The following is a 27483-nucleotide window of genomic DNA, read 5'->3' as shown; positions in this document are numbered from 1 at the left end:
CAGGCTACAAAGCTCTGACTCCAGATGTTAGGCCTGCAAGGCCCAGCCCTTTGGGGCAACCATCACAGCTTGGCCTCATCAGGGTGGAAAGGGCACCACATATGACTGAAGAGCCGTGCGATTAAGAATGAAGTTTCTGGGATGGCTATGTCACTTGGGGGGAACCTCACAGCGTATGGCCAACAGCTGTCACAGTCTGAGACTGTGAGGGGCAGAAACAGGAGGAGGAACAGAGCAAAGTGTATGGGCGCCTATTCTCTACCCCACACTGAACAACACAAATTATGGCCAGTGGTGTATGTGGGGTGGGGGGCATTTCAGGTAATTCAGGGCTCCCAAGCTACAGCAACAGAACCCCAATCCCTGTAGTGCTAGGGCAAGCCCTTCACCCAAGAGCTCTTACCTCCACTGGCGTCAGTCAGCTCTGTCCTGCGAAGAAAGCCAAGGTAGCCAGTCCTCGCCCAAATCGTCTGGGTATCTCCAAAGCTCAGCCGGGCACTGAAGTGGTCAGCATGAAGTGTCTCCTCCCCATAGACCGTGTAATACCCAGTGGCATTGTGGGGACTGCTCACCCAGATCTAGTGGACAGGGGTAGGCAAGAGGACAAGCAAATCACTGAGTACTGATTCTGTCCTGCAGAGTCTATGGCCCAAGATGACCTCTTGATAACACCAGAAAGGCAAGGGGAGCATTTCCAATGTCTTATTTTGTGAACTGAATATAACCACAAGCATAGAGAGCAAACACAAATATGATTAATTACTATTATTCTTTTTCTTCCTTCCTCCCCCCACCCAATCCTCCTCCTCCTTTTAGACAGGGTTGATGGGGGAACGTCTTTCTGTACGCTGTGATTTGTGTTGCTCTGATTGGTTGATTAATAAAACCATTTGGCCTATGGCAAGGCAGCTTAGAGGCAGGTGGGAAATTCAAAGAGAGAGACAGGAAGAAGGTGAGGGAGACACCAGCAAGCTGCCCAAGGAGCAACATGTAATGGGACACAGGTAAAGTCATGGAACATGTGGCCATACATAGATTAATAGTTATGGGCTAATTTAAGATATAGAGCTAGCTAGATAAATGCCTGAGCCATGACCATGCAGTTATAATTAATATAAGCCTCTGCGTTTACTTGGGGGACTTGAGTGGGAGAGATTTGTCCTGACCACCGGCAGGCCGGGACACAAGAAATCTTCTGGCCACACATGGTCTTGCTATGTAGCTCAGGCTGGCATCCAATTCATAATCCTCCTACTTCAGCTTCCTGATTACTAGAACCGTGTGTGTGTGTGTGCGCGTGTGCGTGTGCGTGTGTATGTGTGTGCGTGCACACACACACACACACACACACACACACACACACACGTGTGCACCCAGCATAACCTCTTCTAGAATAAATTGTTCCTTTGTTCCGGGAATGGTATCTGTATGGCTCTGTCCTATCTGGATATGTTTCCACTTTCATATATCAAACGACAGTGAAGTGAGAGAGAATGGGGGTAGTGTGTTGTTCACGTGCACTGTGTGTGGAGAACACACAGCTGCTCTCTCACTCATGACTAAACCATGTGAATGGCACACTGGTGTCCACAACACCCCTGTGCACCTGTTGTCAAGTGCATTCATGCAGGATAATCAGGTGTGAGTTGATACGCATCCATGAATAGACCAAAGTCTATAGGTGTGTGCCTATAGTCCTCAGAAGTGCCGAGGGGCCTCCGAGACAGAGCCCACCCAGACCCCACGAAGCTGCCCACACTAACAATGTCATACAGCAACTTCCAAAAAGACAAGCACAAAGGAGGGCAGCCCCCTGGAGGAGCAGGTCCCCCATTCAGCTCGGACTCCCATGTCTTGTGGGTACTCCCTTGCAGGCTCTCCTTGCCCTTACCTAGTGCCCGTGAACTGGGGACCTACTTGGCCCCTGCCCATAAGTGAGGGGCCCTATCTTCCCACTGAACACAACTGAGGGAACCCCGCAACCTGCTCACTACTGTGAGTAAAGAGCCTTTTTTGCCATTGCCTCTGAGTGAGGACCCCACATGCCCACTCCCTGAGTTGTAGTGGGTGGCTGTTCCAGCTTTGACCTTGAAGCACTGCCCCTAGTGAGGCATCCAGTACCTGCCCCTGGGGTGTGGATGAGACGGGAGCCCTTAAGACCCAAGATGTGTACATGCCAGCTCTCTTGGCTCCTCATGATCCTGGATGCTGGATGGCAGACCAAGTCAGGGTTCTTCAGAGAATCACGTTGGACTGCACCTCACCTCTCCTGGATACTGTAACTGACCCCTTTACTGGTTGTATAAACCTCTTTTAACTACCAGATAAACTACGTGGAGTTGCCTTGTTAGTTCCCCGCTTTAGTGAGTGAAGTACTCTACCTACCCAGTACCCATGAATGATGGACCCCACTTTCCCACTGTCTGTGACAGGCTCCACTGGCCTACTCTTCATGACCGAGGAAGAACACCTGTTCACTGCCCTTGTGTGAATGGTATACCTACCTATTACCTGGAAGTGAGGGACTCTCCTGCCCCTGTGAGCAAGATAACCTATCTACCTAAAACCTATGATAGCCTCTGTGTGCCATAATTGCCTCATACATGGCTGAGTCTTTGGGACACCAAGGATCCTGAGCCTGGAATAACGTCCTGTGTGGCCTTGAACCTGGCCAGTGTTTGATTGCTACTGGGTCTGTGACCTTGGCTCTGATGCAATACCAAGTTTTAAGGAGTGGCTGACCAGTTCTGCCCAAAGCAGCTATTCCTGTTCCCTGGGCTGCTGATGGTCCCATGTGACTCTCCTGGTACCCCAGTACCCTCATAACTTGATTGGTGGGGAAACCCAGTGAGAGGAGAGGCATCTTTCCCCATATGCTGTGAGGCCCTATATACCAGCAGAGTCTAAGAGTGCAGGAGAGGTAAGAAAGAGACGACTTCTAGATTCTCAAAGGACAAGTTGGAAAGTTGGAAGTTGGAAAGCAGCTGAGAACACTTGCTGCTCTTCCAGAGGACCTGAGTTTGGCTTCAAGCACCCACCTCCGGTGGCTCACAACCACCTGTGGCTCCAGCTCCAGGAAAGATCCCAGCCTCTGGCATCTACAGACACCTGCACTTGTGTGCACACCCACAGAACACACACACACACACACACACACACACACACACACACACACACACACACAGGAATAATAAAAACAGATCTTTTCAAAAAGACATATGGAGTCCCAAAAGGTTTAGAATTCCTGAATTCTAAGGGAATTCTGAATGGAGGGGAGGGAAGGCTGTTACACTGGTCCACACCCAGCCCCCGGCAGCACTTACCTCACCTAGATGTGAATCTCCGAGGGGCCCTTTGGTCTCAGTATGTGCAATGATGACCTTCACTCCTGGGAGGATCTGCAGGAGGAAAGCTGTTAAAGAAACCTCCTAGACTTCCGACTCAGCCGCAGCGGCAAGTCCCACTCCTCACACAGCCTTCCCTTTCTGCCACGGAAGCTGAGGAAGCTGGTCAGCAGGACTGACTACAGATCAGGGAGTTTAGTAGCATTTTAAAAGACGAGGCACTAACGGAAATACACTGTGACTCTGAACAAAATGGCCCTGGTCCTGAAAACGGGCCCTGTCTTCTTTACTGGGAGAGCATCCTGGGGATCCTCTACCCATCCCACAGGTGCTTCTCCCTGCAGAAAGCCAACTATAATCCTTCCCAGCCTGTCTCACTAGGCATCTGTCGGCGGGGAAGTCCTGAACCTGGGAGCTACTCTGTGCTGGCAGCCCCTGAGCGGCCAAGTGCCCTGCTGAGCTTACTACACTCAGTTCTGAGTCCTCTGTACATGGATCAGGTCACCCTGCTTTGGAAGTCCAGCCACCTGCTTTGTGTCCCCAGTCTCCTCATGAATGAAACAGAGGGTGACAATGTGGCCCTCAGAAAAGTGGAGGAGGGGCTGCGGGAATGCGTGGACTAATAATAGACAGCAGAAATCTCCTTGTTCTACACTGCTGAGTAGTTCTGTCTCCCGATGCGCTGATGCAGAGTCTATACTCTGCTCTCTCTGTGGTCCACCTGAATCCTGAAACCAAAGGACTCAGAATACAAATCTACCAGGCCCATGTTACTCCTGAAAAGCAGTGTGTAAAATAATTATGGAGCAGCCATACATGGACAAGGTGGGGACAGGTATAAAGAGGATTCCTAAAGGTAGTGAGGAGGGGAAAACATGTCAAATAGTTCTCTCTGATCACCTGCCTTCCCTCCTAAAAGACAGCCGTGGCCAGGGCAGTAGCTATGGAGGTTTGGGGTGGCCAAGTTCCAGTTCCTGCCTCTGGGGCTAACGTACATGTAGAAGCAGCCCTGGGAACCTCAGATGATCCTGGCTACAAAGAGGCTGCTGTGCAGTTGGGCAGGCAGCATGTGCCCACTCCGCTGGCCTGTCTGACTCTCTCCCTGCCTAGTCGTCCTTCCTTGACCTCTCTTGCTTCTGAGGACGCCCGTCTTCCAGGGTTTGCTCTACTGACCCCACAGTGGCTCATATTCCTATGTGTGCATTCTCAGGCAGATTCAGCCCCTCCCAACCCTGGAGGTTTCTGGGGGCCTCACTAGGCCAAGACTGGCTTAGATGGCACACCTCCTCTGGTTGTGCCCTGGTGGGGCCTCTTCTCTACTGTCACCATGGAAGAGCACATGTTCCTGTCACGTCCAGTCCTGGATCAGGGCTGCCCTTTGTGACTGGAAGCACGAGGGAGGGCCCTTGACCCGCAGCCTACCCGCCTCATGTCCTGCCACTGTCTGCGAAGGGGCAGGTCCCTTCTCTGCGCCTGTTCCTGGTGCTCCAACCATGGGCTCTAAGCTCTGAGCATCCAAATCTCTAATTTCACATTTCTAGGCTCTTCAGTGGCCAATCCCACCCCCCAGATGATATCATATTCACTAGGAACATGCATCCCAGGACCGTCCACACCAACTTCTACTACCTTTCCAGACTCCATCAATGGCAGGCTATGCGGAGAACCCCGTTCCACCAAACGAACCCTAAAAATTGACAAAGAAAAAAATTCACAATAAAATTTTCTAAAAGGGCAAATCACATGTGCCCGAGTGAGCCCCCAATGTCACCTCACGGGTGCAAGTGTCCCCGCCTTGGCCAGCATCATCACCACACAGGACACTGGAGATACCCAATTCGGACAAACCCAGCCTGCGGCACTTAGTCAGCATATGGACAATGAGGCCATGCAGAGGGGGAGGGGCAGTACCTGTCGTGACGCAGTGCCCGCATGTCCACATAGACAGTCGTGGGATCTGGGCCTGTGGTGCCCTGGAAGGAGAAGAACAGAGGAATTTCCTTCAGAATTCTTGTGTTCCGCCCAGTTTCACAAGCGGGGCCATGTGGCAGCTCCTCCCAGGCTGTTTAGGACACCCAGAAGAGAAGCCGTGCATCTTGCAACCAGTCTGCACAAGGGCTCACGGTCCCCAGGGCAGAACTGATGCTGCCCAGCCAAACAGCTACTTGGCTAGATGATACTGAGCAAAACACTCAGGCACTGTGAATGAAAACATCCAACCCTGGAATTGTGACGTCAGTTCTGATTAGTTTCATCCCCCTGCTAGCCTCTGCTGTGCCGAGACAATACTGCAGGCTGGGGACATTTCCACCCAGCGTCAAGTCAGGGTCTGGAGTGTCACTTACTCTACTCAGGACCAAGTGCAGCGGATGCTTGGGTGGGCCAGACAACTTGAGTGTCACACTGGCAGGATGCGCCGGACAGTACCGTCACTTAACGAGGTTTATTGTTACATTTATTTAACTGCAGGCACACCCATATGCCTACAGCATGCATGTGGAGGTCAGAGGACAACCTGGGGAGTCAATTCTCTTCTTCCACCTTGTAGGTCCCAGGGACTGAACCCAGGACATCAGGCTTGGTAGCAAGCACCTCTACCTGCTGGGCCACCCCACCCCATTGGCCTAGTATTGCTATTTTATTGACAAGAAACATCAAATTAAATGGATACCTTGGTCCACATCATTCCCTGAAGAGTCTAGACAGACTAACCCCTCCGTAACCTCTGAGAACTTTCCTTTACGTTCGGCTACAAAGGAGCTCTTGTAAAGTCAAATAATTCTCATTGTGAATAAACCAAGACAGTAAAAGAAACATGTATTCTGGAATCCACCAGAAGATCACATGAACTCAGAAGCGGGGTGGGGGTAAGGAGCAGGAAGTGGGGGTGACAGACATGGAGACACTAGCAAGGTCGAGGGCTCGGGCAAGGTCCTACCTGCTCAGCTAGTTTTCCCAGCCTGTTGGGCTGACAGAGGCCAGGGCGGCCAGCAGAGGGAGACAGGGAGGAAATAGCACAGGAAACAAACAGAAGGCCCCAGGCCACATGAGAAACACCGTGAGAGAGAAGAGCACATCACTGTATCTTAAAGAGCAAACACAGATCTATGTTACAAGTTCTGCCACTGCGCGTGGCGCTCACATGCTGACAGTGGTACCCCTAGTCTCTTCTGGCCACGCCGTCATCTGGAACTTACGACAGTCAGAGCAGAGCCTTTTCATGGTTGAGGGGGCATCCCCAAAAGGAGGTGGGAATCGGGGTGACACCTTCTAGACAGGTGTAGACTCTGGAGCCAAGACCTGCCCTGCACATGAGCCACCAAGAGAATAGGGTACATGCCGAGCACATGCTTCGGGAACCCAGAAAGGGTACTTTGTGGAGATTTCAGCATTTGATATGTAGATAGCTGATAAGTACTTGGCTTTAAGAAATTCTTAGAAAGAAGTGAAATAGAGACTAGTATAAAAATCAGAAAACAGGGATAGCTACTGAAAAAGCCTTGTGATACTCCTGTCAATTCTGAAACTTCTTAGGTTACTACTTCAGTGACAGTCCTAAACTAAAGTGGACAATACAAATGATCACCCTTATTAGTGCTCCAATTTAAACTTTGTACATGTATAACATGTATGTATGTGTATACATACATATATATATACATATATATATATATATATATATATATATATATATATATATATATATATATATATATATATACATGTATGTTTGTTTTTTAAAAGCAAGTCTCTCTATGTAGCCATGGCTATTTGGAATTTACTGTGTAGACCAGGCTAGGCTCAAACTCACAAAAGATTCACAATTTACTATGGATTTCTTAGGAACGCAAGTTCAATCTTGCTTTTAAAGATTATCTTCATATAATATTTAACTTAGAAATGTTCATAGATACAATAGTCACTGCTCAAAAACAACCTTTTTTTGCTATCTAAACAGTCCTGTTCATCATAAAGAATAGTGTGTCTTTCTAAACAAACTCCTCATAGTTCTCAAAGCTGAACAGTTATGTGGAAATGTAACATCCACAACTCCAAGGTGGAGAGAGAGATAAAGCTATGTTCTAGTGTCAGTCTAGGAACACGTTATTCTCTGGTGCAGGTGTCAGTGATCCTAGGTGTAACCAGCTTACCTGGAGACAGATGGCCACATTGACCCTGCACCCAAAGGTGGTGCTCACAGCGCGTGCAGGGAGGCCCAGGTCTTTGAACAGCTTGGAAAAGGACTGTGTCAATGAGATCCGGGGCCGCTCCTCAGCCACGACCATGCAGGTGCGCACACAGGACAGGTTTACCCCCTTCATCTGGAGAAGAGCAAGAAGTCATTCGACAACACACACAGTCTGGGGCCCTCAGCACTGACTGTCCAAAGGAATTTCTGTGGGATACCCATGGGGTCTGGCTGCAGATCTGGGCACATAAAGGCAGGTTGGAACACAAACCCACTTCCTCTAGTTCTGCCTTCGTCTAGGGAATTCTAAGCACAGAAGCACTGGTGAGGACCCTGAAAGCCTATGACCAACCCCTGTCCCGCCTCCTCACACTCCCTCCTCTCCCCTGGGTGTGCAGCTGGGGAAGAGACCTTGGCAGATGGATGTGTGCTTGGAAGAACCACCGTGGCTGTGTAGCCCAGCGTGGCACTCACCCTAAGGGCACCTGTCTGTGCACCCAGACCCTTGGTGCACATCTCCATCACTGAGTAGGAACAGAAGGTCACACGGGCCTTGTACTGGCTGACAGCAGACAGCCAGAGGGACACGTTGCTCTCCAGCTCCAGGGGGGGGACGAGCACTGACTGGTGTCCGGAATAGACACTGTGAGGAGAAAGACAGTCGGACGGAGCCAGTGCACTGAGCCCCAGGCTCCTTCCTCACATAGGCCATTTCTCCAGCCTGAATGGGCACAAGTCTGTTCTGAGTTCAGTGGGAGTTTCGCAGAAACACACTGTGCAGTGTGGCCCTGCACTCCACCCATCAATCAAAAACATCGGGAACAATGTATGGAAGAGGCTGCCTGCGTACTGAGGGGGTCACCACTACTTTTTAGCATTTGAATGACCAGAAGATTCTTCCCAATCACTATTTTTTTTTTCCTTCGAGACAGGGTTTCTCTGTGTAGACCTGAAACTCACTCTGTGGACTAGGCTGGCCTCCAATTCACAGAGATCCTCCTGCCTCTGCCTCCCGAGTGCTGGGATTAAAGGAGTGCACTACCACTGCCTCTTACCAATCACTAATGATGGGCAGTGTTTGTATTTAATGAAAAACACTTTTAGTCTTTTCCTTTTTTTTAAATGATTGTGTGTGTGTGAGGCATATATGTAGGTGCATATTCCATGGTGCATTAGTACAGGTCAGGGGCAACTTCACAGTCTTTTCTCCTCTCACTTTGAGGTGGGTTCAGGGATTGAACTCGGGTTGGCACAGCAAGTGTCTTCACTTTCTGAGCCACCATGCTGGCCTTCATTTCTTTTTCTTCTCTTCTCTTTTCTTTCTTTCTTTTTTGAGACAGGGTCTTACTATACAGGCCTAGCTGGCCTGGAACTTGCTATGTAGACTAGTCTAGCCTCAAATTTAGAAGTCCACCTACTTCTGAATACCAAGTGCTGTGATAAAGGCGTATTTCACCATGCCTGACTATTTTTACTCTTTTATTAAGTTGTAAACCCAGATTCTAACCAGCAAACAAACCCATTCACACTTCTTAAGATTGCTAGACACTCAAAAAACCATTTAAGGGTCTTAAGTTCTGAAGAATCACACAAGCCACACAGGCCCCAGGAGCAATGGGTGCATGCCCTCACCTGCACAGACACCACAGTGCAAAGCCGAGACCACAGTAAGGGTCCAGGCAGATGGCAATCTGCCGTGAGGGGTACAGCTCACACTGAAGCTTTATGGAGCGGCACAAGGCACTTGTGGCTGCATGTGACATCTGCAGGAGTGAAGAAAAGGCCTGCTCAGGGCTGTGAAGGAAGAAAGGGTTAGAGGCCATGTCTGCTATGTACCGTGGTTGGCTGGGCATGCAGCTCCATATCACTTCCTAAGAAGATGGGTGGCTCATACCCCCATAGAACCTGGATAATACCCACAAAAACTGCACATAGAAATCTCTGCAACAAGATCCTATGCCAGTAAATAACATTCTATCTGCACTATTGTAAAATGATTTATTTGTTTTATTTATGTGTACGGTTTATGTACACCATGTGCATGGCTGGTGTCCGTGGAGGCCAGAAGAGGCGGTCAAATCCCCTGGAACTGGAATTACATGTGGCTGCAAGCCGCCTGAAATAGGTGCCAGGAACCTGGCTCCTCTGCAAGAGCAGCCAGTGCTCTTAATGCTGAGCTCTCATACCAGTTGCTTTAAGTGTACTTTTGATTCACATGAAATAAACTCAGCAAAGTCACCTCAATCTGGAGTCCAGACAGCAGCAAAATGTGCAATATTCTCAGGTGCCTGATTTTGGCTTTCACCAATGTTTAAGATAAATTTTAAGACACAATATTGCTGCTTTGTACTTTGAATAAGAAACATCTGCCTAAAGCGACAACGCACACCCTTCCTATTTGTAGCCTCACCCCTGCCCATCCCCTCAGTGTTCCCATGAGGTTGAAGCCAACAGGCACCCGTGAGGTCCTACCTTTACTCCAGCTAAGATCCCTGTAGTCGACACACTGAAGTCCAGGTACGCAAGCACATCTGGGGAGGGGGGTCTGAAAATGCTAGCCACCTTCTTTTTTGGAATGTCATCTGTTAAATAGAAGACACCAGTGACTAACGTCACAGCCTACACAAGTAAAAGCTTCAACTTCCCCCGAGACAGATCTGTCACCAAAGACAGGCTACCAGAGAGCCGGGGGTGTATTGTGTTGGCATGTGGGGAAGCTCACTCTTTCAGGGGCGATCACTGGTGCAGGCTCACCATGCCTGTTCTGTGGGTGTGGAGTCTGGATGCTGACGGGAACAGGAGAAAGCACTTCACTGCTAAATGGGGGAGGCCGGGGTGCTGAGGATACACCAATATTGCAGAGGCTGTGCCAGAGCTACAAGACTAGCCAGGCAGATAGACTCTTGGGGTCTGTGTGCTTCAAGTTCATGAGGTAAACACTGCTACTGTCTGCTGTACCAACGGGCACAGGTTCAAGAAGGGCAAGGCTGAGCTCTTGAGACTGAAGGATTCTGGCCAGCTGGAGCACAGAGCCTGACCCCTGGCCCGTATCAGCTGCCCCCGTACTAGTTCCTCATGCCTGCCACAGTATCAGGCACACAGCTACATTAGTCTCTGGCTTCCATATGAAGCAGAACTTCAGAATGCACGGGTATGGTGGAAAAGGAGGTTCCTGCCACTCAGAAGCCAGTACTCGGTCCCTAGTGGTGCTGGGGGTCTGCTAGGCCGAGCGGTCTCCATCTGCAAAGCACAGCTGCCCTTAGCCCGTCCTGGTGACTCAACCATAAGACACAGCTTCTTCCCAGCTGGTGTGACGGTATCTCAAGGGGCATGAGGGCATTCACCAGTGATAATGACAGGGATTCTAGGGGGTACACAGGGAAAACTGTGCCCCCAAGGAGTCAGCAAAAACATGTAGACAACTGCCAGCTAACTATGTCGGCAGGAGGCAGTGGGGAACAGGATCTCAGTCCTAACATGAGCATGGGGACTGCTCACAGTAGGCCCAGAGTGGAGAAGACCTCAGGTCCTAGACAGGAAGCCAGGCCATGTGTGCAACAGTGGCATCCAGTGCCCCCCGAACACTGTGTCCGCTCTACCAGGTAAACCCAAGAAGGCATCTAGTCATTAACAAAGCCGATCTGTTTATCTGAACTATATGTTTTCAATGTGTTATTTTATGTGTATATATGTATTTCTGAGTGTGTGTGCATACACACACACGCACACGCACACGCACACGCACACGCACACACACATGCACTACTGGATCCCTTGGTACTAGAGTTACAGGCATGGGTGCTGACAACCACATCCCAGTCCTCTGCAGGAGCAACGAGTGCTCTTAACCACTGAGTCCTCTCTCCAGCTCCCTCGTGCTTTTGTCTTCATGTCACCAGTGTTAACACCATCGACAGAAAGCCTTCAGGGAAGAAAGCAACAGTCTGTCTCTGCGGGGCAGCTGCTGGAGACACATACCTGTATCTAGGATGGTGGGCCAGGTCCTGACATCTACAGCGGCAGCCGCTTCTTTGGACCTGAGCAGCCGTGTAATGGCCTGCGTGCTAAGGACACACGCAGATTTGCTGACCTGTGTCACATGGAGGCAAGAACCCAAGTAAGCTGTAAGCCTAGCCACTCATCTGCACACCACTCTGCAGAGAAGAGCATGCACGACCAGCACAGTGACCCCGCCCAGAGGACATGGCCCGCCAGCAGGGAGCGCGTACCTCTACAATCATCTTCACAGTGGGCAATGTGGTGCCAAGGTTCTGGGGGTGTGGGGGTCGCACAGTGACAGGCACACAGCCACAGTACAGGCAGCCATAGAACGCAGCGATGAGATCAACCCCTGGGGAGACAGGGTGCATGGTCAACACTGGGATCAAGAGTGTAGGCATACAATTTCAGGTCTGATGAGGACAAGCAGGCATGATTTCCTTTTGATACAGCCATGGTTAACTCCAAATGATAAGGTTGGAGTTCACCAAACCTAGCACTGATAGTATGTACAGAGAGGAGGGCACCCCTGAGAGACCCTGGGAGGGGGTCTCGGGAAGGGCCATGAAGATGTGGGGCGGGGGTACACCAGGTGCTCACATACGTAGTAGGAAGATCCTTGTCCCGCACAGCAGTAGCAGACCTTTGGTCCACCAGACCCAGGTGCTACAAGGGCTGGACAAGTCTGCATACACAGACCTCAGAGGACAACCTTTGAGACACACTGCTTGCAGTGGCGTTTCCCCAGCCACCACATCAAGAGGAGCCATTCCTTCAGACAGCTATGAAAACTTAACAGTCTATCGCAAAACATATTAAAATGCATTGGAGAATAATATTAATAGAAACCAGAATTTTTTAAAAAAATCAGACATGAATAGAAATTTTAAAAATTCATTTCAAGATAAAGATGCAGCTTGAAGGAACACAAGACAACAAAGTCTTAAGATAAAAGATAAGGATGACATTTAAAACTTTGAGTGGGAAGGAGATAAGAGAAGAGGAAATGTCAGTTACTAAAGGCAGATAAAGCCCCACAGATGGAAGGAACAGAAGGAGAGAAGCAAGGGATCAGAGGGCACAGTGGGAAGATGACGTTTAAGAAACGTTCTTCGATTAAAAGACATGAAGAGTCACATTCGGAAAGACCCTGGACATGAGAGTACTGAGCATGAACAATCAACGTTAACTCGATGACATTAGACAGGGAAAGGTCTACATTTGTCACAAAGGCAAACTCAGTAAAAGATTTCGCCCACTAGAGCAACGGGGCTGTTTCGGGTGGAGAGGGCACTGCCTTTGTTATGCCAGGAACAATGGAGCAATGGCTGAAGACAGCAGTGGTTGATCACATACACCAGGGGTTTTCATGGAGCATAAAGTGAGTGCTGATCCCACATGGCTCCCTAAGGAGTCCTCCAGGAAAGGAGATCTAGAAAATCACTTCCCAGGGGCTGAGACAGATGTGCTAAGGGGACATACACAGCTGGTACAGAACTGTAGACACGGGACAGTATGAAGGGAGAATGAAGCTGTGGCAGCCACTGTCTGAGAATAGTATCTGCCATCTGCCGCAGCCCTAGTAAGAGGGTGAGACAGAGCACCTGCCCAGCGTGTGCAAGGTCCTGGCTTCACTTCTCCATGAAAAAAGTGGGTGGAGTACAAGTGAACACATGCCAAAAAGTTCAACTTGTTCTTTAAAAAAAAAAAATCACCAAGGTGCCTGAGGAACTGTCATAATTATTTTGAGAATGTGGCATGTAGTGAAGGATATCAAAAAAATGTGTAATAATAGGGCATTCCAATCTTGCTATGTCCTAAAGCAGTGGTTCTTGGGCTCTTTGGGGGTTGAATGACCTTCTCATAGGGGTCACATATCAGATCTCCTGGAGATCAGATATTTGTATCATGATTCATAACAGTAGCAAAATTACAGTTATGAATGAATTAACAATGAGAATAACTTTATGGCTGGTGGTCACCACCACCACACGAGGGACTAAAGGTCTGCAGCCTTAGGAGAACAACTGTCCTAAAGAAGCAGGGGCTTTAGAGTGGGGAAGCGATCTTAGGGAAGAGGTTTAGTAAAACCCTGTAGTTTGAACTTGAGTAGGAAGAGACAGTATGAACCAGGAACTCTCTAAGAAACACAACTATGCATTCAAGTCTAGCTCTGCTCACAGCAGCCAGCAGCAATAGCTGCCCCCTCCCTCACCCCCATCCCTTGTTCTGAGATGTTGTGCCTGGACGGGTGAAGAGTCTAGCTCTAGTGAGACACACAGGACAAGCCTGAGAACCTGTCACCCTGACAGCAGAAAAGCTACCAAGACCACTAGGGGCAGAGGTCCCACCCAAAGGGTCCACGGAGGCACTGGCATCACAAGAGTGAGGAGGGGCCGAGCTCAGGTTCCAAAGGCCAGGAGAGGGTCTTGGGCGCCTGTACCTGGGGGATAGACCAAGGCCACGTGGTCCCCAGCATCCAGCCGCCCCTTTTCCATCAGCGCCGCGGCCACTCTCTCAGCCCTTTTGTGCAGCTGGATACAGGTTGCAGTGCTGGTGACGGTACCCTGGAGAAGAAATCAAGTTCATTGGGAGGCTGGCATGTTCAGACCGAAGAGCGTCTGCTCTGGTACCTGTGCATCCTCCTGCACACTGGGCTCCCGTAGTTAGCCATCCAACTATGTCAATGCTAGGCAATACCAGGCTCCGTAGTACAGATGCTTGGAGCCGAGGGCTGGGCATCTCTGTGTGGCCCAACCTGAGCCTAGAAAGGTAAATACTTCACTCATACCTGACAGAGCCAAAGAGTGTAAAAAGCCAGAATACCCATCCCTGGGACCCATCTGAATCCCCGAATCCTTTCCCTGAGACCTGTCTCACTGGCTTCCCCACTTCCAGCCCACAGGACATTGCCCTCTGGTCTCTGTCCAGTGTTCATTCACATTTCCACTTCTCTCCACTCATCTGGAGGCTCTCCCCCACAAGCTGACTACGTCTTCACTGACAATCACTATCTGTCAGCATAACTTAGAATTCAACTATCAGATGGACGTTTATGGAGACACACCAGGAAGCAAGACAGCCTCTCACATAAGAAACTTCAGTTTTTGTTTTGTTTTGTGTCCCCCCCCCCCCCCCCCCCCCCGAGACAGGGTTTCTCTGTGTAGCTTTGCGCCTTTCCTGGAACTCACTTTGGAGACCAGGCTGGCCTCCAACTCACAGAGATCCGCCTGCCTCTGCCTCCAGAGTGCTGGGATTAAAGGCGTGCGCCACCACCGCCCAGCAAAACTTCAGTTTTTAACGAAGAAGATTTTCTGTTGTTTAATCACAGTGGGCATCAATAAACACTCTGAACGACTTGAGCATGGAGGCAGAGGCCTGTGCTACACTTGAGGCTGAGAAAGGAAGATAGAGAGTTGAAAGCCAGCCTGGGATATACAACAAGATCCTGTCAGATAAAACTAAATAAAAAAGCAAATCTCTGGATGAGCAAAGAGTACCAGGGTCTAACTTCTTGCATTTTCTGATATCATGGTACCTGCCCTTTGTGACAAAAATCAAGGTCTCTTAAAGCATGGTTGATGAAGCTGGCTGGGGAGTCACACAAGGTCTCCACAATGCTTGTTTCTGTAATCTTGCAATGTGGGGGATATAGACTCTCCTTTAGAGTCCAGGCATTCTGAGTGTGGTGCAGAGCATTAACAGGTATTCAGACCACACGACAGTGAATTCTCAGCCTCAGAGGAGAAGCAGGGTGGAGCAGCAAACAGTGTTTGCCATTTCAAAGATCTACGCAAATGTACCGAGTCTGCATGCCTAAGGTGATCACATAAACATTCCCTTTCAGCTCATAAGCCCAAGTATTTACACAGACACAGTTCCTAGCAAGAAAACGGAGCTGACAAAAATTTTCCAGATAACTACAAAGTCAAACAGAAAGACTTTTTGTCAACTGCACAAAGCACAGGTCTCTACAAGAAAAGCAACAGGCAGAGAGAACCCTGCCACAGAAGGGATCAGAACCCAATAGCTTTCTATTGTCCTAACAAAAATAAGGAGGACTTGGAAATGACGAAGTGGAAAGACCTCCAAAGCCGTGCACTTACCTTGGCATTCAGCAACAAGAAGAGTGGGTGGTCGGGGGTGGTGTGAGCTCGCCACTGCAGCACATCCGCCAGGAACAGGAACTGCACAGAGAAAGGAGGCTTGGCATGCACACGGTGTCTTGGATGCCACACACACCCCTCCGCCCCCCAGGAGCCGCCCAGTACCTTCCGTGCCTGGTCGCTGTCCTCCAGGTGGGCCAGCTCTCTCCCAGAGGCCTGCGCAATCCTTTTTCCAGCAACTAGGTTCCCAACAATCATTGAGGCTGGTCCAACTTCTATAAACATATTCCAAATGACAAGTTGGGAACTTCTGATCCATAAATGTCACTTATATATAAAACACTTGATACTTTTGAAACATACCTGAATTGGGTATTTGACTCTTTTCTTAAAATAAAAATATTCAGAATCACTCTTAAATACAATCAGTAAAATAAAGTTAGCTTTTCCTACTTATATAACCAAAGCAATGACAAACTGAATACAATAGTTAAACTGGTCTTTACACTTAGTTTTGTGTTAAATCAGACACAGGAAATTGGCCCTTGAGAAACTTCCATTCTGGCAACCTAATGGCCACCAGAGGCTCCTTGGATTCCAGAGCCCACATCTGCTTATAGACATCATTTCTACCTCCAAGGAGCTACCCTTGAATTTACCATTAAAACTGGTTCCTAACAAGCAGATAGAAACCAACAGGCAGGCAGATGCACCAGCAACGCCCCCTTTTGTGAACTAGGAGCTGGTGCATACACACTCTGATCCTTAACCCCAGGACCAGAGGTGGGTACTTACTATTGCAAGACCCAGTGCAGCTGTATCCCCAGCCAGGACTGCAGTCAACATCAATTTTAAAGCCAGACTTATTAAGTCTTTTATTGGGCACAACTAACCTGGCTGCTTCTGGCGAGGCTTGGGAAGGTTGGTAACACAGGTGTGAGGGCACATCAACACATTGCATGGGTGTAGCATCCCTTCCAGAAAGCGCTGCTTGGTTTCGGAAATGTGAATTCCTCCAAGAGGAGCCTTGGGCAAGGTGTTGGCAGGAACGAGGGCCAAACAGTACACACCCACCTGGTGGATGCTGTCGATGGCCTGCAAGGCAAGAACTCTGCTGAGCGTGTGCTGCCAGCCCACAGGGGCAAGAACTGGAAGGGGGCAGCACACAGAACAGAAAACTGAAGTGCAGAGGTCCAGGAGGCCGAGCGACCTCTGAAACATCTCGTTACGCAAAGAAGGTGGAGAGCGTGCCTCTTTCTACCATAAGACACAGAGTTTACAGACACAAACACATAAACCTATGTAACTGCTTTTATTAAAAAACATAAAGCTCAGTAGCCACAAAATCATAGTGAGGCCTCTAGCTGGGATGAGGTGAACCAAAAATGACAGAAGTTGGACATCCTGAACTTGGAATTATGTTTATATTTCAAACACAACCACTGAAGTGTAAAAAGCAGCCCCTAATAACTGAAAGTAAAAAGAATGTACTCAATCAGAATTTAGCTAGCGGCATGGTTCAGAGGCTCAGTTTAATGTGGCTTTAAACAGTCTTGATAGTTGATCCTCAGGGAGAAGTGCTCAAAGGAAGAGAATTGCAAAATCATGTGAGCTGTTCACAGCTCTCCTGTCTGGGTCAGCACGGAGACCACACTGTGGGACACTGGAGCCCAGTGGCCAGAAGTCACTGGGTGATACTGCCTAGCTGTTGGCCACTACATTGACAGGAGGACACTGATGTAAGAGGAAATTGTATGGTCTTGAGTTTGAATAAGAACTCTCAGCATAAATTCAGAATACATAGAATCTTACAAACATTTTCTATTCTGTCTTCTGAAAAGGGCCCAAGGTCATGACTAAGCAATAACCAGTAATGACTAAGTGATACCTGGAGTAAGGTCAAGTTCACAGACAGTGGCCCCCAATATCCTACTCAAGACTGCACAGGACAGGCACCCTTGTGTCTGGCCTACCTGTTCCTACTGTGGCCTCAGAGACCTCAGGCTGTGTGTCAAGAGACTCCCATTGACCTCTGAATGGTAACGGTCATAGCTACAACACATTGAAACACAGACATAGTTCATGAGGAAACAGGCCAACTCAGGGATCACCCCGAAGGAGTCAGACTCTGAAATCCATTCGCTATCTTTCCTTCCTGTATGTTCCAGTTAATGAGGAAGGATGGATGAAAAAGTCACAGTGTGACTGCCACAAAATCAATAGATCACAAGCACAGGACATACGAGTACCAACAAAGGGGGGCCCCAGGCTCCCTGAACCACCTTCAACAGGGGTCTGGCCAGAAAACTGGCCTATTCCAGCCAAGCCTCCAGATCCACTGAACAGGGCAGACACGTCAGGTCAGACTGAGGAAATGCCACTCCACAACCTGCTTTCCTCAAAACTGCCACCAAAATGACAGGGGCATCTACAGACTGAAAAGAACTTGTCCCTACCTATGTCGTGACAGTGTCATACCAAATAACCACTAGACAGTTAAGGAAATTTGAACTGTTAATTTTAAGATATGTTAATGGTATTTATGGAGGTACACATGAAGCAGTGTGATGGAAATGGGGGGCTACTATGTTTTGTTTACACTTGACAAGCCTGAAATGCTCTATAACAAAGCGTGGCCTCTCTGACCCTCGTGGCGCAGACGTCTGTTTCCCCTCTAACTGTCTGTCATCTATAGACATGTGCTGGGGACAGTGACCATCCCCGTATGCCCACCTGCAGCACACAGCTCATCCACTGGAAGCTGTCTTCCTCTGAGGCGTCAGGCCGCTGTTCAGCCACCAAGACAATCCGGTCATCGTGCAGCACAGTCACGGAGAACACAGCGATCCTGGGGGAAGGCAAAGGCGAAGTGGCTATACAGAAGTGTGCTGTTCCCCCTCTCAACCAGGGCTACACGAAAGATGCCAAGTTCTGGGTAGTCAACACATGACTTTTTGTAAACGCACGAAGTAACCTGTCATTCTAATCTCGAGTATTACAGCCGAAACAGTTTCAACTCACAAAATGGGAAGATTGTAGTACTAAGCACAACTGTTTAAAAGCTTTCTTCGTATTTATTTTTCCTTGTTTTTAAATCCCAACTGCAGTTCTCCCTCCCTCCCTCCTCCCCTCCCAGTCTCTCCCCCACCCACCCCTCCCACTCTACTCTTCCTCCTCCGTTTCCCTTCAAAAAGGGCAAGTCTCCCATGGATGTATCAACTGCCATGGTATATCAAGTTGCAATGAGACTAGGCACCTCCTCTCATATTAAGGCTGGACTAGGACACATGAATCTCACTGTGAAGGGGAAAATGTCTTCATTCTAATGTTAAGGTAACATTTCCTTGTGAATAACTCTTTAAAAGTTTTACTTTGTAAACAAAAGATCAAATCCTTCAATAATGAGTTGATTAATATTAATTGTGACTGATTTATTTGGACTTGTTTCTACTACCCAACTTTACAGATTTTCAGCAAGTCCTCTTCCATTTACATTTCTCTCCCTAAGGACTGAAGAGATGGCCCAGAGGTTAAGAGCACTGGCTGCTCTTCGGGAAGACCTAGGTTTGATTCCAAGCAACTACATGGTAGCTAGTGATCTGTAACTCCAGTCCCAGGGACTCTGATGCCCTTTTCCGGACTCCGTGGGCACCAGGCACACATATGGTACACAGGTATATAGGCAAAATACCCATGCACATAACATAAGAATAAACCAACTTAATGTTTCATGTTTTCCTACAGCATGTGCACCTGGCAGCTCCTGTGTGGTCAGAGGAAACCCTCCAGGAGTCAGTTCTCACTGTCCACAATGTGGGTTCCAGGGCTGAACTCCCTTCCTTCCCCCCTTCCTTCCTTCCTTTCTTGTGTTCGTGTGCCTGCTCTTGTTTGTGTATGTATTTGCCTGTGTGTGCATAAGCACCTTTCTTACTGTTTTGGACTAGCAAGGTTATCTCTGTCTTCTTCCATCAAAGTTAAAAAGTCGGGTTTCCCCACCAAACCCCTTATGTGAGAATGTCTACCCCTCTAATTCTGTGTCATCACAGACAGATGTTTTCTTACCTTCTCCTTTAGCTAGTATGCCCACGTGTTCTGTAACACAGCATCTACACCCCACTCACACACTGTTTTATCCGGCAAGCTTTCCTCAGTGCTGGCTTCCTGTCGTTCTTCTTGCAGCATTCCTAAATTTACTTCCCTAATACGTTGTCTAAGTTTTTCAATACGGAATTTATTGTGACAAAATTCCCGAAATCCATATGCCTGAGATTCCACAAGTTAAGGGACAATATAGATAGGCACTGTGCTGTTTAGTTTTTTGTCAGCTTGTTACAGGCTAGGGTTATCTGGGAAGAGGAAACCTTTTAATTAAGAAAAGGTCTCTACCACTACACTGGCTTGAAGGCAAGTCTGTTGAACATTTTCTTGACTAATGATTGATGTGAGAAGGTCCAGCCCACTGTGGGTGATACCAAGCCTAGGCATGCGGTCCTAGGTTATATAAGAAAGCAAGCTGAGCAAGACACAGACAGCAAGCCCATCAGCAGTGGTCCTCTGTGGTCTCTGCTCCGGTTGCTGCCTCCAGGTCCCTTCCTTGAGCTCTCGCCCTGACTTCCCTCTGTGATGAACTGTAAGGTGTAAGATGAAATAAACCATTTGCTCCCCAAGTTGTTTTCGGTCATGGTGTTTATCACGAAAACAACGAGGACAGGCAGAAAATTTAGGTTAGAACCTGAAAACATTCCTCTGCCATCTCAGGAAATCAGTTCCACTGTGGCTGGAAGTCTGTCACATTCTGTTCAGCATCCCCACAGCTTTCCAAGTAAGAACAGCTGGCCCTGAGTCGAGTGTGCCAGCTTCCCGAACCTGCAGACAGCTTTTCAGCTTCATGCACACCCTCCTCCCGAGTTCCTAACTGGATTCCCTTTCTCTCTCCTACCCCTTTTCCTAATTCCTTTCAACTTTCTATTTCTTTATTCTGGAGTAGTTTCTTAATCTGATTTTCTACATTATCCAGAATGTCCACTCACTGAGATGCCTGTATTCCTCAGGTCCCAGGAAGAAGCAGGCAGGCTACCCTGTTTACAGAACAAAATCACCCCACATCAGTAAGTCACTTGGGCTGGCCTGACTTTATCAAGGTACTTGCTCAGGTCCAGTAGGATGTGAAGAAGCAGTCTCCCCAACTCATTCAAAACCAGGAAGTATATATCCCTAATGAGCATCTCCATGGACATCTCTACCTATAACATCTGAGTTTCTGCTTCAGGGGACAAACCATTGGCAAGGTATTTGTGCCCCAGACCACTACCACCTTTTGCCCACTTGCTATGACTCCCTAATTATTTCTTTAGTGCATGTTCAAAGGCAGGGCCTAGCCTGGCTCACAGGTACAATAACTGAAGTTAAAAAAAAAAAAAAAAAAAGGCACTTACACATCCTTTTGAGAAGAAGAAAATGTAAAGGCAGTGGCTGGACAGACCAAAGGACAAAGAACTCAGGAGCGGGAGGAGCTAGACAAAATCCCTTCTCAAACCCTTCCCCACTGTGTCAAGGCCCAGAGGCACAGTCATCTGCTCGAGAGACATGAGAGTCTCTAACGCCTTTGCTTGATAAATACAGCAAAGCTGAGGACATTTTATTCCAGGAGCAACGAATACGTTGTGTCTTCCAAAATCCTACTAGAAAGAAGAGTCTGCCCTCAGTAGTCACAGAGTGGCACTGCTCACGAGACAACGAGGGAGCTGGTATCTCCTCACTTCTCAGCAGCCGACAGCCCTTCGTTCGGCCTTTCACCCAATCATGTATTGGGATCTTACTCTCCTTCTGCATTGTTTGTGTTTTGTTTTTGTTTTTTGAGACAGGGTTTCTCTGTGTAGCCCTGACTGTCCTGGATCTCACTCTGCAGACCAGGCTGGCCTCAAACTCACAGAGATCCACCTGCCTCTGCCCCACCCCCGGGTGTGGGATTAGAGGCGTGTGCTGCCGCCACCACCCAGCTTCCTTTTGAAATTTTAATTAACTTGTTTGTTGGTTGAATATGGATGTTTTACCTGCATATACACCTATGTTCCATGTGTGTGCCTAGTGCCTGAGGAGGCTAGAATAGGGTGTCAGATACCTGGAACTGGAATTACACCTTCCTAGTGGTGCTGGAATCGAACACAGTGCTCTTAATCTCTGAGACACCTCTCCAGTCCCAGACTTTACTCTCTTAAGGAACTGAACAAAATGGAAAATGAAGACATTTAGCTCTGCTATCACTAATGCAAACAGTTTTCTCTCTCTTTGGGTAACTTTTCTGATATATTTGCAAACTCGGGTTTACTGGCTTTTCTCTGCTACAAGGACTTCCCAGACTTTAGTACAGACGAGATCTGAACCCAGGAGCAGGGTCCGCAGCGCTTCACCTGCCTCTGTAGACAAACTTCATGGGCTCCACGGCCAGGGCAGTAGCTACAATGTCATCTGCATTATGTCTGCGTACTCCTACAACCATCAGCCCGTCCAGCTTGCCCACGACGAAGACCAGGTTGTCCTGAGAAAAGGGTGTGGTCAGGCCTCATGAGAAGAATTTGACAGGACAGAGAACCCAGCACCTCACACAGGGTCAAAAAAGTGATTGCCCTTCAGTACTCAGTCGGGTGGGACAGACTAGGTGGGTTAAGGGTGGCACTGAAGGGTGGGGAAGGGTGTCACGACAAATGGGCTAGAACGCTGTGGGTGAGTAGGTGAAGGCCTCTGAGGCGGCAGCAAGACAAGGCTCCTGGTGTGTCGTGTGGCCCGTGAGCTAGCCCATGAGCTAGCTGCAGCTACAGACAGGGCCACAGTATGCTGCCCATACTAAGCAGTCCTGGACTGCAGACACCCACCGGGGAAGCACTCCCCTCCCTGAGCTGAGACAACCACTGTTGCTGGAAAAGGATAAATAATTTCATCTACCTGAGAAAAGGTGGGCCAAGACGCTACAGAATGTATTCGTTTTAACGTATTTTAAACATCAAATGTTAAAAATGAAAACGCCTGTGGCTGGATAGGCATTACATGCAGGTAAAGAACAGGTCAGGGTGGCCAGCGTGAAGGACCAAGGCTGCACAGAAAACCAAGGGCACCAGGGACGAGAGCACATCTGCCATGAAGTGTTCCTTTTCTCCACCAACACCTCTGCCCATGGACGGGTACGGGGGTCATACTCACAGGCCCAATAAATCCCAGAAGGCCCGTCCTGGTGAAAGGCCGGTCAGACACAGGGACTCCATCCGCAGTGACTGGGACAGTCTGCCAGGACAGGGAAGAGGACGTCAGCAGCAGACAACTCAAGGACTACTAGAAAGGGAAGGTGGGCAAGCAGTGGAACCCAACAACAGCCAGACCAGGAGTGGCGCATGATTCAAACGTCTCTTGGTGATGAAGCTCAGGGGAGCAGGGTTTTAAAGACAAAACCCACAATTCTATCAGTACTCAAGGGGGAAGGCATGAGCAAGGGAGCTAGAGCAGCCTGGTAGCGTCTGTCTTCTTGCAGAGCTTGGCAGTATTTTCCAAACACTGCACGGCAACTGCTTTTATTTATACTTCCTCTTAGTTACTTCAGTTTTGTAGCTTGCACAAACATTAATTGTTTTGGTTAATACATTTGGACCACAGCCTGGGTCATGGACACTTCCAAAAGCACTGCCAAGGTAGATGTGGCTATTGGAAGGCTGAGAACTGCCCAAGCAGATACAAAATAGAGGTAGGAGAAGATGGCACTACCTTAATCATTTCATTAGTCATTTCAAATACCGCAAACCACCTGCAGCCCAGGGTTTAGTGTTCCATAGAAAAAAGGACTCCCAGGGCACCGTACCCTTCAGAGCCCATTCTCTCCTCTTGACTGCTCTGCTGAGTGGATATACCACCTAAGCAGGACCTGAACAACCCTCATGTATTTGTATGCCTAGTTCCTGGCAGCACCTGTCCTTACAAGACTCATGAATAACAAGGATCATAACGTGAACCCAGCTGAGGTCCTGGGATAAGACCTTCTTGATGGCCATAGCCATCTAGGCCTATGGAGCACATGAATCGCTCGGGTCCCAGCAGCGTCTCACAGGCCTCCACTCCACCCTTACCTTTGGGCCCATCAACACTTATGGGATTTGATTTCAAGGTGAAGATCAGGAAAAGGATACAAACCTCAAAGACATTCTTTGTGATTCCAAGCAGTCCATAATATGCTGTCCCAGTTGCAATAGAATTGACACAGATTTCTCCAATTTCGTCAGTTTTACAAAGGTACGGGGCACCATCTACCTTCACAACACATACACTAGCTGAACAGAGAAAATGATTCAAAGTCATCAAGGTATATTTAAATAGACCACTCACAAAAGTTTACTTGCTCATATATTTGTGGGGTGTTTTTTTTTTGTTTGTTCGCTTTGTCGTTTTTGAGACTGGATCTCACTATGTACCTCTGGCTGGCCCAGAACTCTCTGGGTAGACCAACACACACACACACACACACACACACACACACACACACACACACACACACGCAGGAATGGGGGGGGGTCAGAGGTGATTAAACAATAAACAACATCTATGTAATAGGCTCTTGACCAACAGAATCTCATCTTCTCAAGTGCGAGAAGATGAGTATTATTTCTCAGCCCCACAGTAACAGTCTCAGGTGTGCACAAAGAAAGATTAAAAGTCACAAAACAGCACAAATCACTACACATCCACTTGATGCTGCGGTAGGTGCTAATGCTTGGAGGCCAACACAGGGCAGCATCAGTGCTGGTGTAAGTCACTGTTGGGTTTGACTACGCCCATAAGTCCATTCAACTAAGCAGCAGCCAAATGCTGCAGAAGGGCTCAAACCCCAGGGAGAATGCCAGGAAGAGCATGCACTCATTGTGAGGTAATTTTGTCGGAGGTAAAAAAAAAAAAAAACATCTAAAAAAGCATGTTTTGGACTGAAGCTTGTCAAGACACAACATGTTTTAAAGGGAAGTGAAGCATTCCATCCTGCAAGGAAACTATTAAATCCAGGAAGTAAACAATTCAAAAGCTTCAGAAAATCCCTGAAACTCACCAGATTCACTAGGCCCTCTTTTCCCAAAGCATATACATAATCTGCAGGGACTCAGAAATACACTCTCAGACAAGACAAGCTGCCTAGAAGAGGCTCGGACCACCTGAGCTGCCTGGAGAAGTGAGTAGCCCTCCAAGCTGTCAAACTGCCTGCAGTGTGCAGTGTGCTTCCGGTCTCCAGCTCTCCAAGCTGTCAAACTGCCTACAGTGTGCAGTGTGCTTCCGGTCTCCAGCTCTCCAAGCTGTCAAACTGCCTGCAGTGTGCAGTGTGCAGTGTGCTTCCGGTCTCCAGCTCTCCAAGCTGTCAAACTGCCTGCAGTGTGCAGTGTGCTTCCGGTCTCCAGCTCTTGCCAACAGTCACCTAGGGCCTTTGGTGGCACAACTGTCTCTGCACCGTTTCTGCTCCTGTAACTAGCCCCAGGAAAGCTCACCGGTCCAAAGTTGGACTTTGGTGGTATCCCTACTTTAGTCTGTTATGGTTCCCTATCTGAGGTGAGTAGGTGTGTGTTCATGCTCCCCCAGGATAGTGTCACATAGACACACCTGACAAACACCTGGTAGCACATGTATAGATGCATAGAAGTATGTGTATAGATATATGACTGGGGAATGAACAGACACGAGACAGGTTTGCATGGATGATAAAGAAAAATGAGCGAAACTCCGAATACTCTTATGTATTCAACATAAACAGCGAGGATGGGGAGATGGCTGCTAGTACAGTGCATGTCACATAAGCAGGGTGTCCTGAGTTAAATCCCCAGAACCCATGTTAAAAGGCCGTGCGAGATGACATTTTATGTTCTAGTGTTGGGGAGACAGGGACAGGCGGGTCCTTGAGGTTTGTCCAATCGGGTACTGCAGGCTAATGAGACCCTTTCTCTAAATAAGGTTTAGAGTCCCTAAGAAACACCACTGGAGGTTGTCCTCAGGCCCCATGTACACACGCACATACATGTATACAAGTCAGCATACACATGTATCCTCCTCCACACATAAAAGTATATACAAAGTAAGTACCACTCACAATTTGCCCCACAATTTACAACCAACTTGTACTTTGTTATAACAAGTAAAAATCCTTATTACATTATTTGTTTTGATTTTATTGCTTTGTTGCTGTTGAGACAAGGTGGCCTAGGCAGGCCTCAAACACAAGATTCCTCTGCTTCAGCCTCCTAAACGCTGAGATTACCAATGTCGGCTACCCTGTTTTTGAAAGCATTTAACCACAAATCCAAGCATTCTACAAGACTAATGTTTCTATGAAGGAGCAGAATTACAGAAAGAAATACAACTCACATGAATTAAAAGATGGAGCTAGAAACTATAATTTAAACTTCTATGTTCATTCCCATCAGGACTCTGCCTACACCCAGGGGCCAGTCTACCTGGAGCATTTCTGTCAGGAATTTAGCACCTGCCACCTATGAGACAGGTCGAAGCTCAAATCCAGGATGCCAGGCAGCCAGCAGGACACGCACCTCTTGCAAGAAGAGGAAAACACTGATGTTGGGGGTGACTGGGTATGAGACAGAGCACCCTACCTCTGAAAGTCACCAACAGGGTGCCCTGATTATCCTGAATTACCAACTTGACGAAGCCTACAGTCCCCTCAGAGGAGGAGGCTCAACTGAGGAGTCGCCTCTATCAGACCGGTCTGTGGGCATGCCTATGATAAACTGTCTTACTAGTCAATGTAGGAGGGCAGAGCACTGTGGGCGGTACCAATCCTTCAGCGGGTGGTCCTGGGCTGCATAAACAAACTAGCTAAACATGAGCCAGCAAGCAGAGTTCCTCCACAGTTTCTGCTTCAGGCTCCTGCTAGGTTCCTGCCTTGACTTCCCTCGCTGATAGACAGTAGCCTGAAAGCATAAGCTAAATGGATCCTTTCCTCCTCTAAGCTGCCTTTGGTCAGAATGTGCCATCACGGCATGGGCAAGGAAAGGACAGAGGAGCAGGACACCGCCCGTGGTAGGAAAAGGGACAGCAAAGCAGCTACCAGGAACTGCAAAGAGAAGTATCTAAGAGCAGTATGATCTACAGCATCCCCTGCTTCCAAGGGTCACTGAAAGCTCATGAGCCAGGCTCTGCCCCTATTCCTCAGTGACACTTTGTTTCTTTGAGAGGGCCATCCCAACACCCCTTCTCACTGCCCTGCCTCAAACCAGGAGGGCCAACTTTTACAGGAGGAAGATGCGCCTGGGTTGTTTTTGAACCCATGGGTATTTCTGGGAAGTCTCTGCATGTCCGGTCACAAATGCCTGTAACCACCTCCTTGGGGACCTCATCCTCCAGGCACTGAGAGCATCGCTGTTTCTGAGGCGTCTCTACGGAGTGCAGTGAGCACTCTAACCCATCCGGTGCGCCTGTGCTCTCGGTGGCCTGCCAGTCAGCGCAGGATGTGGAAGCACTCCGATTGTTTCTTACCTCCAGGCATCACCTGGCCGACATCCTGAACAGTGAGGACCGACAGCTTCTCCTCGGTGTCCACTCTGATCACACCGTAGCTCAGGCCATTCATTGACAGGACAGCTTTTCTCGGAGGAGGTCCTCCCAGATCTGGGGGCCTAGAGCACAAGAGCGCCAGCATGCCTGTTGACAGGGGCTATCACTCCGAGAAAGAGGGCACTGAGGGCCAGCCTCACCCGAGGCATGGCTCCTCGCTAGAGCACCTGCTCTGTGTATGGACCTGTCGGGACAGTGTGTTCGAAAGTTCAAGTGCCTCTCTTCAGTACGTCCCCAACATTCTTCTCACTAGAGGCAG

The 27483-nt window shown here is 48.6% G+C and overlaps 1 protein-coding gene across 7 annotated transcripts in view; it reads right to left on the bottom strand.

The window, feature by feature from the left end:
• The window catches only part of Dip2a (disco interacting protein 2 homolog A), an 88714-nt gene that overhangs the window by 2849 nt on the left and 58382 nt on the right, over positions 1-27483 (bottom strand). For 4 of the 7 annotated variants that reach the window (XM_015986214.3, XM_042266267.2, XM_042266269.2 and 1 more), the window contains 20 exons: positions 27147-27286; positions 23814-23950; positions 22836-22916; positions 22049-22176; positions 18372-18486; positions 16532-16733; positions 15804-15913; positions 15639-15719; positions 13976-14099; positions 11763-11884; positions 11512-11623; positions 10006-10115; positions 9166-9296; positions 8008-8176; positions 7496-7666; positions 6283-6312; positions 5256-5317; positions 4974-5031; positions 3324-3398; positions 404-578 (listed from right to left, as the gene is read on the bottom strand). In XM_015986214.3, coding sequence (XP_015841700.3) covers positions 404-578; positions 3324-3398; positions 4974-5031; positions 5256-5317; positions 6283-6312; positions 7496-7666; positions 8008-8176; positions 9166-9296; positions 10006-10115; positions 11512-11623; positions 11763-11884; positions 13976-14099; positions 15639-15719; positions 15804-15913; positions 16532-16733; positions 18372-18486; positions 22049-22176; positions 22836-22916; positions 23814-23950; positions 27147-27286 — 2333 coding nt within the window. Of the gene's footprint in view, positions 1-403; positions 579-3323; positions 3399-4973; positions 5032-5255; positions 5318-6282; positions 6313-7495; positions 7667-8007; positions 8177-9165; positions 9328-10005; positions 10116-11511; positions 11624-11762; positions 11885-13975; positions 14100-15638; positions 15720-15803; positions 15914-16531; positions 16734-18371; positions 18487-22048; positions 22177-22835; positions 22917-23813; positions 23951-27146; positions 27287-27483 lie in introns of all 7 variants that reach the window. The other 3 variants (XM_006992552.4, XM_076558617.1, XR_013046913.1) reach the window with 2 other exon arrangements.

The sequence above is a fragment of the Peromyscus maniculatus genome, chromosome 21, assembly GCF_049852395.1.
Source record: "Peromyscus maniculatus bairdii isolate BWxNUB_F1_BW_parent chromosome 21, HU_Pman_BW_mat_3.1, whole genome shotgun sequence".
Taxonomy (NCBI): domain Eukaryota; kingdom Metazoa; phylum Chordata; class Mammalia; order Rodentia; family Cricetidae; genus Peromyscus; species Peromyscus maniculatus.
The sequence above is the reverse complement of the archived record's forward strand: the minus strand, read 5'-3'. Positions and strand labels throughout refer to the sequence as shown.